At 42.9% G+C, this 12,457-nt stretch overlaps 1 protein-coding gene across 1 annotated transcript in view; it reads left to right on the top strand.

The window, feature by feature from the left end:
- Window positions 1-12,457, top strand: part of hgd (homogentisate 1,2-dioxygenase) — a 33,250-nt gene that overhangs the window by 441 nt on the left and 20,352 nt on the right. Inside the window, exons 2-6 of the mRNA XM_055644277.1 lie at window positions 949-1,020; window positions 2,708-2,796; window positions 5,286-5,391; window positions 9,093-9,152; window positions 11,681-11,772. Of these exons, the coding sequence (XP_055500252.1) occupies window positions 949-1,020; window positions 2,708-2,796; window positions 5,286-5,391; window positions 9,093-9,152; window positions 11,681-11,772 (419 nt within the window). The remainder of the gene's footprint in view (window positions 1-948; window positions 1,021-2,707; window positions 2,797-5,285; window positions 5,392-9,092; window positions 9,153-11,680; window positions 11,773-12,457) is intronic.

The following is a 12,457-nucleotide window of genomic DNA, read 5'->3' as shown; positions in this document are numbered from 1 at the left end:
ATAGTTAATGGTTGATTTTTTTAAAATATCAAACTTAACGGTGTATGTCTGGTGAAAACTCTGTTGAAGGCAATGTGCACAAACTTTCAGACTTTGATCACAAATATGCATTTCGAAACGTGTGTGTTGCTTGGGCAACAGCCAATGAATGGGAGACAGAACGTATCTGCCTCCTTGGCAGACCGGTCATAGTAACTGGGAGATCAGCCTGATCCTCCTCAATATGCCCTTTATTGTAGTATATTAAGTAGAATTTCACAATGTTGCAAGTCTGTTTTGATTGTACAAAATTTCTGTGATGATCGAGTTTTAATTTCCGCAGGAATATTTGCCACCAGGAGCAATTCAGCCAAATTTATTGGAGACAAGAGTAACTGCAGATGCTGTTTAAAAAAAAAAAAGACTCAATGTGCTGGAGTAACTCAGCGGGTCAGGCAGCATCTCTGGAGTACATGGATAGGTGACGTTTCGGGTCGGGGCCCTTCTTCAGACTTATTAATATTTTAATTGGAATATTGGAAATCGTCATGATTTGTAAAAAACTAAATCCTTTCAGAAAAGAAATTTGGCTCATGGGAGGTGTTTTACAACACAGTTCAGAACTAAACAGTCTATCAAGGAAGACACAAGGAACCACAGATGCTGGCTTATAAAGAAAGAACTCAGGGACCCAACCTGAAAGTTACTCCAGAACTTTGTGTCTTTCAATTGAATTGAATTGAATACATTTTATTAGCCAAGTATGTATACAAACAAGGAATTAGCCTTGGTGCTTGACTGCAACTCTTTTAAACTATAGGATAAAGGGAATAACGTTTACTGCAAGATAAAATCCAGTAAAGTCCCATTCTTTTGAGAATATGTAAAATAATAGTATTTTGTAACTATTTGGTTGTCGGGCATAAATGTGATTTCAGCCCCTTCATTTCCTGTCCTTGTATCCTCCAGTATATGTCAGGATTTGGCAATGAATTTTCTTCAGAGGATCCACGCTGCCCCGGGTCCCTGCCAGAGGGTCAGGTACTGTACAACCTCTCTATAGTTTGTGACTGTGTTAAACACAACTAATGGACTCCAGCAGCCACCTCCTGAATTTGCACGGCCAGTTTATAAATCAAGACCCGTCTAGGCTTGATCTGGTTAGAAATGAATGCACGATGCGCATTTTAATCTCCTGGTGAAGCACTAATCCTAACGCTGTACGTCAGAGGTAGAAGCCATCTCTACAGTGTAACACCACAAGATAAGAACTTATCTATGAGGCCAGACACAAATTGGAGGAACGACCCCTCGTATTTTGCTTGGGCAGGTTACAATACAATCTTGATTTCTCTAACTTCCAGTAACCCTCACATCCCCTCTCTCTCCATCCCTCCTCCACCCAAGTCATTGTACTCGTTGACCTTAACGAATGAGGCTCAACAAGACAAAGTCATCTTATTGAGTTTCATTGTCTGTAACTCGTTTTCACCTAGCTCACAGCTAACAATGGCCTATATCATTGTTGCTTTTTTGCATATCTTTCATTCATTTGTTCCATATCTCTCTACATCATCATCTATATTTCTCATTTCCCTTTCCCCTGACTGTCTGAAGAAGAGTCTCGACCCCAAATGTCACCTGGTCCTTTTCACCAGAGATGCTGTCTGACCCGCTGAGTTACTTACTCCAGCTTTTTGTGTCTATCAACATAATTAGTAAGTCCTCCAAACCCATATGCCTGCTGTGACTTCCTATAAGATCACTGAGCCCCTTCATCTCAATGCATCAACTTCACATCCCTCGGTACCTTTTACATCGAAAAATCTATTGATCACAGGCTTGGTGAGTATAGTCAGAATAATCCTTGTGACATTGTAACCTACCTGGGAAAGCAGAGAATCCTCAATTTTTTATTAAAAAAAAAAATATTTTTATTAGAAGTACAGTAAATGACAATAATACACATCAGATATATCTTATTACATTTGTTGTACCACTTCGTTTTTTGAGCTTTAAAAAAGATAGAAATAAAAGAAGTAAGGAAAGTGAGCAAGAATCGTGAAGGTGCAGGAAAGTGTTGGGAAAAGAAAGCCCCTTAGGGAAGAAGTTAGAGAAGGAAGTAAAGAAAGGAAATAAGACCCAGAAAGAAAAGAAAAAAAAAAGGAAAAACAATCGCTCTATTGTAACACAAAACCCGCAAAAAAGGATATACCAACCGTGTTTTTTTTTTGTTTTTTTAAATGTATTTTATCCTGGTATCAATTATTTGATCCTGGTATCAATTATATTTTAAATTACTATTGCACCTTATGCTTGTAATAGTTCCATAAATGCAGACCACGTCTTTTGGAAGTAGTCTGCTTTGCCTGCTAGGAGAGAATCCTCAATTTAAGGTCCCATTTGAAAACACAGCCAGTTCACTTTATCGATGAAAAGGAGATAAACCGTACTAAATCTAAATCGTATTCAAATAAAATCAGACCATGCTGGGCTGTACTTTGAGCGTTACCCATTGCAACTAGTTATTTCTGCATGAACCAGTTCCTCATGTTTCACCAGGGATGGTACCTTGTATTCTCCAAGGAGATGGACAAGGAGGATAGTGCAACTGTATTTAGTTGTTGGATGTCTTTAAGAGCACTGATGATTTTCAAGCGATAAATATGAAAATAAATGAATCCAGTAAATGATAAAATAATAACATTTCTGTCTTATTGTGCTTCAGAATAATCCGCAGGTGTGTCCATATGGGCTGTATGCAGAACAACTCTCTGGTTCAGCCTTCACTTGCCCAAGGAGCACCAATAAGCGGAGGTAAATTTTTTAATTTCAAGTAATATTATAACCATATAACCATATAACAATTACAGCACGGAAACAGGCCATCTCGGCCCTACAAGTCCATGCCGAACAAATTTTTTTCCCCTTAGTCCCACCTGCCTGCACTCATACCATAACCCTCCATTCCCTTCTCATCCATATGCCTATCCAATTTTTTTAAATGATACCAAAGAACCTGCCTCCACCACTTCCACTGGGAGCTCATTCCACACCGCTACCACTCTCTGCGTAAAGAAGTTCCCCCTCATATTACCCCTAAACTTCTGTCCCTTAATTCTGAAGTCATGTCCTCTTGTTTGAATCTTCCCTATTCTCAAAGGGAAAAGCTTGTCCACATCAACTCTGTCTATCCCTCTCATCATTTTAAAGACCTCTATCAGGTCCCCCCTTAACCTTCTGCGCTCCAGAGAATAAAGACCATTAATTTATACAATACAGGAACCGTGTAAAACATTCATCCGACATTCTCGGAGGCTATTACAAACATTCAATACTGTTTAAATACATTTCCCAAATTTCACCCCCACCCTTGCCGCTCCTGTGGCCCACTGGCGTGGAATCCCTTCCCTTATTTTTGAGGAGCATCTCCACCGCACCCTGCTCCCCCCCCCCCCCCCCCCCCCCCCCCCCGCGGAGAGACCCTAGACTACATATTAGTTACAGCACAGACGGCCTGTGTGTGGCTCTGTGATCGAGCCACATCTCAAGAGACATGAAGGCTGCAACCAGTGCCGGGTTTAGATGAAGAGAGGCCCTAGGCTATTCTACTTGTGAAGCCCCGCCCAATCCCCGACCCCCATGACAAGAGTCCATCCGATTGACACCGATTTGCAGCCGAGCGTGGCCAATGAGATAAGGGACTGGAAAGCTGCGTTTATTTATTTATTTATTGCCAGTGCTAGTGTCGAGTTATTGGCTTAAAACTATTATTCTGAAATGGAGGGCAAGGAAAATTACTGAGGGTAGTTTAGAGACTACAGTGCGTTGTGACAGCATATGTAAGAAAGGCCTATGACAGTGTCAAAAATATTACACACCGCTTGGCCAGAGGCCCGCTAGAATTCGAGGCCCTAGGGTTCAGCCTATGAAGCATAATGGTAAATCCGGCTCTGACTGCAACTCTTTTGAACTAGACGTTTGTTGGGAGTGTGAGATGAGTGGGTGGGGACGGGTGTTGTGCGGGGATATAACTTGCTTGTTGAGTCTGTTAAGAAACAAACCTGTTGTTTGTTAGAAGCGGAGTGACTGCATGGATATACCTTACACTTACTTTGAATCGAGGCAAACTCACAACCTAACGAGACCTGTGTTCGATCCTGACCTCGGGAGCAATCTGTGACAGTGTGGGGTCTCTCCGGGTGCTCTGGTTTCCTCCCACATCGCAAAGACATGTGGGTTTGTAGGTTAATTGGCCTCTGCAAGGGCCTGTTTCTATGCTGTATCTTTCAATCAATCATTTCAGACCTCAAAAGGCTTTCTCCATTTAATTTATTTTCTGCATTACTTGTGGGAGTGCTGTTGATTGATTGAAAATATAGCATGGAAACAGGCCCTTCAGCCCACTGAGTCCATGCTGGCCATCAATCACCGTTCACACTAGTTCTATGTTATCCCACTCCCTACACATCCACTCCCTACACATTAGGGACAATTTACAGAGGGCGAATAACCTACAGACCTGCACTTCTTTGGGATGTGGGAGGAAACTGGAGCACCCGGACAAAACTCACTTGATCACAGGGAAAACGTGCAAACTCCACACATGCAGCACCCGAGGTCTGGATCGAACCCGGGTCTCTGGTGTTGTGAGGCAGTAGCGCCACCCGCTGCACAAGTACGTATGTTGTGCTTGAGTACAACATATATATAGTTTTCATCTGAAGATAGACACAAAATGTGGAGTAACTCAGCGGGACAGGCAGCATCTCTGGGGAGAAGAAATGGGTGACGTTTCGGGTCGAGACCCTTCTTCAGACTGGTTAGGAAAAAGGGAAACAAGAGATATAGATGGTGATGTGGAGAGATGAAGAAGAATAAATGAAAGATATGCAAAAAAAGTAACGATGATAAAGGAAACAGGCCATTGTTAGTTGTTTGTTGGGTGATAACGAGAAGCTGGTGCGACTTGGGTGGGGGAGGGATAGAGAGAGAGGGAATGCCGGGGCTACCTGAAGTGAGAGAAATCAATATTCATACCACTGGGCTGTAAGCTGCCCAAGCGAAATATGAGATGCTGTTCCTCCAATTTGCGTTTAGCCTCACTCTGACAATGGAGGAGACAGAGGACAGAAAGGTCTGTGTGGGAATGGGAAGGAGAATTAAAGTGTCCAGCAACCGGGAGATCATCTTCTGCCAGATCAACTGGACCAGCCAATCCTTCACAAACTGCTGCACTTTGTGACACTGTGTGCCTGTGCTTTACTCTTCAATATGAATTATTTGCTCTTTTCTGTTCCTTGCAGTTGGCTTTATCGTATTTTGCCTTCCGTTCATCACAGACCGTTTACTTCTGTAATTCAGGGCAACCTGTCCTACAATTGGGACGAAGTTGACCCTGATCCCAACCAGGTAATAATACGTCTCCACATTTAGTGAGGCCTTCAGTTTTGGTCACCCTGCTATAGGAAGCGTGTCATCAAGCTGGAAAGTATGTGTAAAGGAGTCTAGTCTGACACACTGTAACCTTTACTAGAGTCTTTAATATAGCACATGGCACACACGTCCCAGTACTGGCTGCATCCAGCCTTCAGGCGTACCAGGACAAAATGGGAGGAGGAGAAGGGAGGAGATCATAGTTATACTGATGTGAGGGGCGTGTTAATGGTGATGAGGTAACTACATTATAGGTTGCATGCATAAACCATCTACAGTATGCAGAGAAGATTTAGGAGGATGTTGCTAGGACTCAAGGGCCTGACCTATAGGGAGAGGTTGTGCAAGCTAGGAGCTTATTCCTTGGAGCACAGGAGGCTGAGGGGTGATCTTATAGTGTATAAAACCATGAGGGGAATAGATAGGGTGAATGCACAGCCTTTTTCGTTGGGTAAGGGAATCGCAAAAAGTCGTAAAAATCAAATTTATTAAAATAACTCCTGCTGTGCATTTCATCCTGCAGTGTATCCCAACCAACAGACAAAATGGTTGAAGCGAGGAGAGAGACAGTTGCTTCCATCTTGCGGCACGGTGGTGTAGCGGTAGAGTTGCTGCCTTACAGCGCCAGAGACCCGGGTTCCATCCTGACTACGGGCACCGTCCGTATAGAGTTTGTACGTTCTCCCCATGATCTGCGTGGATTTTCTCCAGGAGCTCCGGTTTCCTCCCACACTCCAAAGACATACTTGGGTTTGTAGATTAGTTGACTTGGTATAATTGTAAATTGTCCTTGGTGTGTGTAGGATAGTATTAGTGCTATGATCGCTGGTCAGCACTGACTCGGTGGGCTGAAGGGCCTGTTTCTGCGCTGTAACTCTAAACTAAACTAAACTGTTAATGCTGTGTAATTGAGGCACCAATCGAGTTGGTCATCAGAATATCTTCCTCCTCTCTCATGAAGGAATTTAGAAATAATATATGTCTGTTATTTGCCAGATGGGATCAATTCTGAAGTTTAGTTCACCAACCAGCGATCCCCACACATTAACACTAACCTACACACACTAGGGACATTTATTTTACATCAAGCCAATTAACCTACAAGCCTGGACGTCTTTGGAGTGTGGGAGGAAACTGACGATCTCGGAGAAAAACCTCACCCAGGTTATGTGGAGAACGTACAAACTCCGTTTAGACAGCACCCATAGTCGGGATCGAACCCGGGCCTCTGGCGCTGCAAGGCAGCAACTCTACCGCTGTGTCACCGTACCGCCCAGTGTCGCCATTTTCTTGGGACTAGGAACATAACAAATCAAAATGTAGTCTGGAGACACGAGGAACTGCAGATGCTGGAATCATGAGCACAACACAAAGTGCAGGGTAAACTCAGCGGGTCAGGCAGCATCTGTGGAGGGAATGTACAAACAACGCTTCTGTCCCATCTTGAATCATCGCCTACCCATTGCTTCCACCATGCTGCCTGACCCACTGAGTTCCACCAGCACTTTGTGTTTTGATATTTGCCGTATATTTAGCTTGGTGGATAAGTTCTAATAAGGCCTCTTGGGGCATTCTGGATTCTGGCAGGTTGTGCAATAAATATTTGCCAGGAATATTTCTAAGACTAATAACTTGAGGAGGTGTTTACAGGGATGCAGTATGCGAGATGATTCATAAGGTGCTCATCCATGAGTATACAAAATAAGAAATTGATGTGATCCCTCACTAATTCTCTGAGTTACAAGAGCTGAGAGAGCGAAAATCCGCAGTTAACAACTTCACATGAGACTAGTTATCTGTTCTTCTTGGAGCCTTGTAGCTGTCCTTTGACAGCCTTGGTAAAAACAAAGTAACTGGCAGAGAGTGTGTGTGTCCAGTCACCCTTTGCAGTATTGCCACAAATAAAATCATTATGTACGTATTTTTTAAATCAAATGACTGCTCAAACTCTGTATCCCATTGCAGATTGCAAGACACCTGTTTGGCTTTTAGAATCATTATATCATACGCAAGGAAGCTGGCCCTTCGACCAATCTGTCCATGCCGACCAGATTTTATAATTGGACTAGTCCTATCTGCCCGCGTTTGGCTCATCTCTCTCTAAACTTTCTCAGCCATATAGCAGTCCAAATGTCTTTTTAATATCACCATTGTACCCATTTCTACAGCTTCCTCTGGCAGCTCGGTCCACATTGTCACGGTCCTCTGTATGAAGAATTTTGTGTCCTTGGTCCCTTTCAATTCTTTTTCCTTCTCACCTTAAAACGATGCCCTCTAGCTCTGTACCTATCTACCCTGGGGAAAAGACCGTGACCATTCAGTGATCTATGGCTTTCATGATTTTATATACCTCTGTAAGATTACCCCTAGCCTGCCATAACCCAGGGTAAACACTCCCAATCCCTGCTTATAACTCCAGCCCTGGTAAAATCCTGGAGAATATATTTTGCAATGACATCCTTCTTGTAGCTAGGTGACCAGAACTGCACAAATAAACATGTAGCAGGAATATATTTGCCTTGTATGTGCCGCCTCTTCATGTTTTGCTCTATGTGTCTAATTTTCATTTTGTTAATGGAATGTAAATTGGGCAATCAACACCATCAGAATATCATTTTGGTCTGAGGGTGAAAAATGGTCTGGTTATGAGTGTATTCTTCCAATGAAGCAGGGTTAGAGAATAGGGGCGAGTTATTATTTATGGGCGGCACAATGGCACAGCGGGTAATGCTGCTGCCTCTCGGAGTCAGAGACCCGCGTTTGATCTTGACCTCAAGCCCTGTCTGTGTGGAGTTTGCACGTTCTCTCTGTGACCATGTGGGTTTCCTCCGGGTGCTCCGGTTTCCTCCCACATCCCAAAGATGTGCGGGTTTGTACATGTAGGTGAATTGGCCCTCTGTAAATTGCCCCTAGTGTGTAGGGAGTGGATGAGAAAGTGGGATAACATAGAACTAGTGTGAACAGGTGTTGATGGCTGGCATGGACTTGATGGGCCGAAAGGCCTGCTTCCATGCTGTATCTTTCCATTCAAATCAATTATGCAGATTTCATTTTAATGTCAAATATTCTGCTGGCCAGAAGTGTTCTAATGAATGTGTTTAAAACTTTTAAATATGAAATTGCAATTCATTGTCAATACAAAGGATTAATATCCCGACTAGAATTAGAAAAATTAGTTCTTGACCCGAAACATCACCTCTACATATTTCCCAGAGATGCTACCTTTACTTGCTGAGTTACCCCAGCACTTTGTATCTTTCTTTGATTAGGATCACGTGTTGTGTATACTCGTGTATCAGATGAGAATATTTCAGAATAAATCTAGTAGTCAAGTTTCGTTTGTGGTAAAAGAGGCTAAGCACCAAGTGCCGGAGGAACTCAGCGGGTCAGGCAGCATCTGTGGAGGGAATGGACAGATGACGTTTCGGGTCGGGACCCTTCTTCATACCGACGGAAAGACTTTCAATTTGGTAACTTTTCATTGACATTGGTCTGATGAAAGGTCCTCATCCTGAAAGATGACCTCTCAAAGATGTTTCTCATTGACTTTATCATTTGCAGAATTTTCTGTTTGCTGTTTGTTACATCCAGCTACTGCAGAACTTTGCTTTTGCAGGTTCATATGTACATCCGGTAACAAAAGATGTCTCACACAAATGATTTGAATTTGCTTTTAGCTCAGATGGCTGCCATTCAAGATTCAGAAAGCATCGGAGAAGAAGGTCGATTTTGTAACGGTAAGATAGATATTAAATACATTTATCTGCTTTTCCACCTGTGAATTTATATATTGTACTCATGAAGTCTAATGTTGAGACACATACAATCAATATGCTAGTAAAGCCCCGTCCCACTGTACAAGTTCATTCAAAGAGTTCTCCCGTGTTTGCCCTGATTTGCTCGGCGATTTACGGTAATGGCCGCTCGTCGGTACTCGGGGCTCTCGTGGACATTTTTCAACATGTTGAAAAATCTTCACGAGTCTTCCCGAGCTTATCAGCCATTAAGGAGCCTTCCCGAGTACTTGCCGTTAGCGTTACGAGCCGTTAAGAGACGTCCCTGAGCTCCGACATACCCGCTACGTTCATTCTCCGTGCTTACCACGAGTTTGATTTTTTTTTAAACTCGGGGAGCTCTTGAATGAACTTGTACCGTGGGACAGGGCCATTACTGAATAAGACTATTCTGAAAACTTGTGTAATGCAGAGGGAACAACCCTGCTCCCAAATAGGTATCGAACAGCTTGCTGATCACAACTAGATTGTGATTAGATTATTTCCTTTAAACTATATAACCATATAACCATATAACAATTACAGCACGGAAACAGGCCATCTCGGTCCTACAAGTCTGTGCCGACACAACTTTTTTTCCCTTAGTCCCACCTGCCTGCACATATACCATAACCCTCCATTCCCTTCTCATCCATATGCCTATCCAATTTATTTTTAAATGATACCAATGAACCTGCCTCCACCACTTCCACTGGAAGCTCATTCCACACTGCTACCACTCTCTGAGTAAAGAAGTTCCCCCTCATGTTACCCCTAAACTTCTGTCCCTTAATTCTGAAGTCATGTCCTCTTGTTTGAATCTTCCCTATTCGCAAAGGGAAAAGCTTGTCCACGTCAACTCTGTCTGTCCTTCTCATCATTTTAAAGACCTCTATCAAGTCCCCCCTTAACCTTCTGCGCTCCAGAGAATAAAGACCTAACTTATTCAAACTGGGCCAACTTCGGATCCCAGCAAAAATGTTCATCTTTTTCAGACTATTCCAGATAGGGATATAAAATGATGGGAGGTTTAGATAGGGTAGACAGTCAAAACCTTTTCCCTAGGGCAGAGATGTCAAATATTAGAGGGTATAGCTTTAGGGTGAGAGAGGCAAAGTTTAAAGGAGACCAGAACAAGTGCAGACCCGTTGAGTCTGCTCCCCCAACGCACCCGTTCCCTACCCGTAGCTCCCACGGGAGGCGTGGTCTTCCAACTCAAGCCATTCCCCAATGTAAGATTCCAGCACTCCCCTTGCTTCCTCAGCAGTGATCTTTAAAAAAAATTCCAATTGCACTTGCCCTGCCCCTCCTAGTCGAGCCATTGTGACGTCATCACTTGAAGCTGGTCGGTTTGAAATTAAAGGTATTTTAATTTTTTTTTAACATTAATCAGTAATAAATCGAGAAATGAAGCATAAAATGTTCAGTGAAAGTGATCTCTGCCTTGAGGGGCAAAATGTGAATCAGAATATGTAAAAATCTTTTGATAGTTGACATTTTTAAAGCCTTAATCGCAAATAACGTGTCAAATATAGGATGAAATCTTCATTCAGGCTGGTCTCTGCTGCCTGAGCTATTGTGACGTCATCATTTGAAGCTGGTGGATTTAATTTCAAAGTCTTTTGATGTTTTAAAACTTTAATCCGTAATAAGTCGAGAAATAAAGCATGAAATGTTCAGATAAGGTGATCCCGGCCTCGACGGGAAAAATGTCAACCGGAATATGTAAAAATGTTATCGTTACCACGTAGTTTTTTCGCAAAGATGTAAAGACAACCACATATACACAAACACATTTATACATATACACACTAACAAGATCCGAGTTTTAATAAGTATATGATATGATGTGCGGGCTGGTGGGTGCCTGGAATGTGGTGGTGGTAGAGGCAGATATGATAGTAGTGTCTAAGAGGCTTTTGGATAGGCACATGGAATGGAGGGATGTGGATCACATGCAGGCAGGGTAGATGAGTACATCTTGGCATCATGTTTGGCACAGACATTGTGGGCCGAAGGGCTTGTTCTTGGTGCTGTGCTGTTCTTTGTTCCGTTACCATGCCAAGCACCTGAGGAAGGGAGCTGATTACCAGCACTGATGGAGGTTTTCCTCTCTCTACTACTGATGCTCAACCATCCGAGCATGCCCAGCTTTCTATCAGTTTTTCATAATTTGAGTGTTAATATATCATGTCATAAATTCACTGCAAAATATTACACATCATTTATTTCTTTAAAAATGGACACTTTATTTACCAGATAAAGGTGATTTTCATTGTAATTTTTGGAAGACTGTAAACGAGATTCCAACATCAATTATTGAACGTACTTAAGCAATAGCATAGCCTTCTTGATAAATATTTGTTGGTGCTTGTGCTCATTTGTGAGTTACTGCTTTTTCTGGACAGCCTGGGAATATAAGGCTTTTCCTAGCTTACTTTCAACTATATTTTTTGTTTAGCATTTTGTTTGAACAGTCCACTTTTTGACAGGGTTTACATACTTTATGTGGAGCTGGGGACATCAGATCACGCACTGGCTTGGCTATTCACATCTATACCTGCAACATCTCCATGGAGAACAAGTACGTGTCTACTTTAACACAGAGCATATTCTGTTTACACCAAGTGTGCGATGCGTAGAAAGGTTTTGGTTTAAGGAAGAATATATTTGCCTTAGAGGTTTAGTGTAAGATGGACCCAGAATGCTGGAGTAACTCAGCAGGCCAGGCAGCATCTCTGGAGAGAAGGAATAGGTGACGTTTCGGGTCGAGACACTTCTTCAGACTTCTGAAGAAGGGTCTCCAAAACTCTCCAAGGCACGACCTTTTATAGTGATACAGTGTGGCCCTTCAGCCCAACCTGCCCACACCAACCCACATGTTCCATCTACACTAGTCCCACCTGCCTGCCCATACCCCTCTAAACCAGTCCTATGCATGTACCTGTTCAATTGCTTCTTAAACGTTGCGAGAGTCCCTGCCTCAACGACCTCCTCTGGCAGATTGTTCCATACACTCACTACCCTTTGTGTAAAATAGTTACCTTCAGATTTCTATTGCGACACGGTGGTACAGTGGTAGAGCTACTGCCAAACAGCGCTAGGAACCCAAGTTCGATCCCGGCTACGGGTGCTGTCTGTACGGAGTTTGTACGATCTCCCCGTGACCTGCGTGGGTTTTCCCATGGATCTCCGGTCTCCTCCCACACTCCAAAGACGTACAGGTTTGTAGATTAATTGGCTTGGTATAATTGTAAATTGTCCCTATT

Source organism: Leucoraja erinacea, chromosome 13 (genome assembly GCF_028641065.1).
Source record: "Leucoraja erinacea ecotype New England chromosome 13, Leri_hhj_1, whole genome shotgun sequence".
Lineage (NCBI taxonomy): Eukaryota > Metazoa > Chordata > Chondrichthyes > Rajiformes > Rajidae > Leucoraja > Leucoraja erinaceus.
Note: the sequence above shows the minus strand (reverse complement) of the source record. Positions and strands in the feature narration are given on the sequence as shown.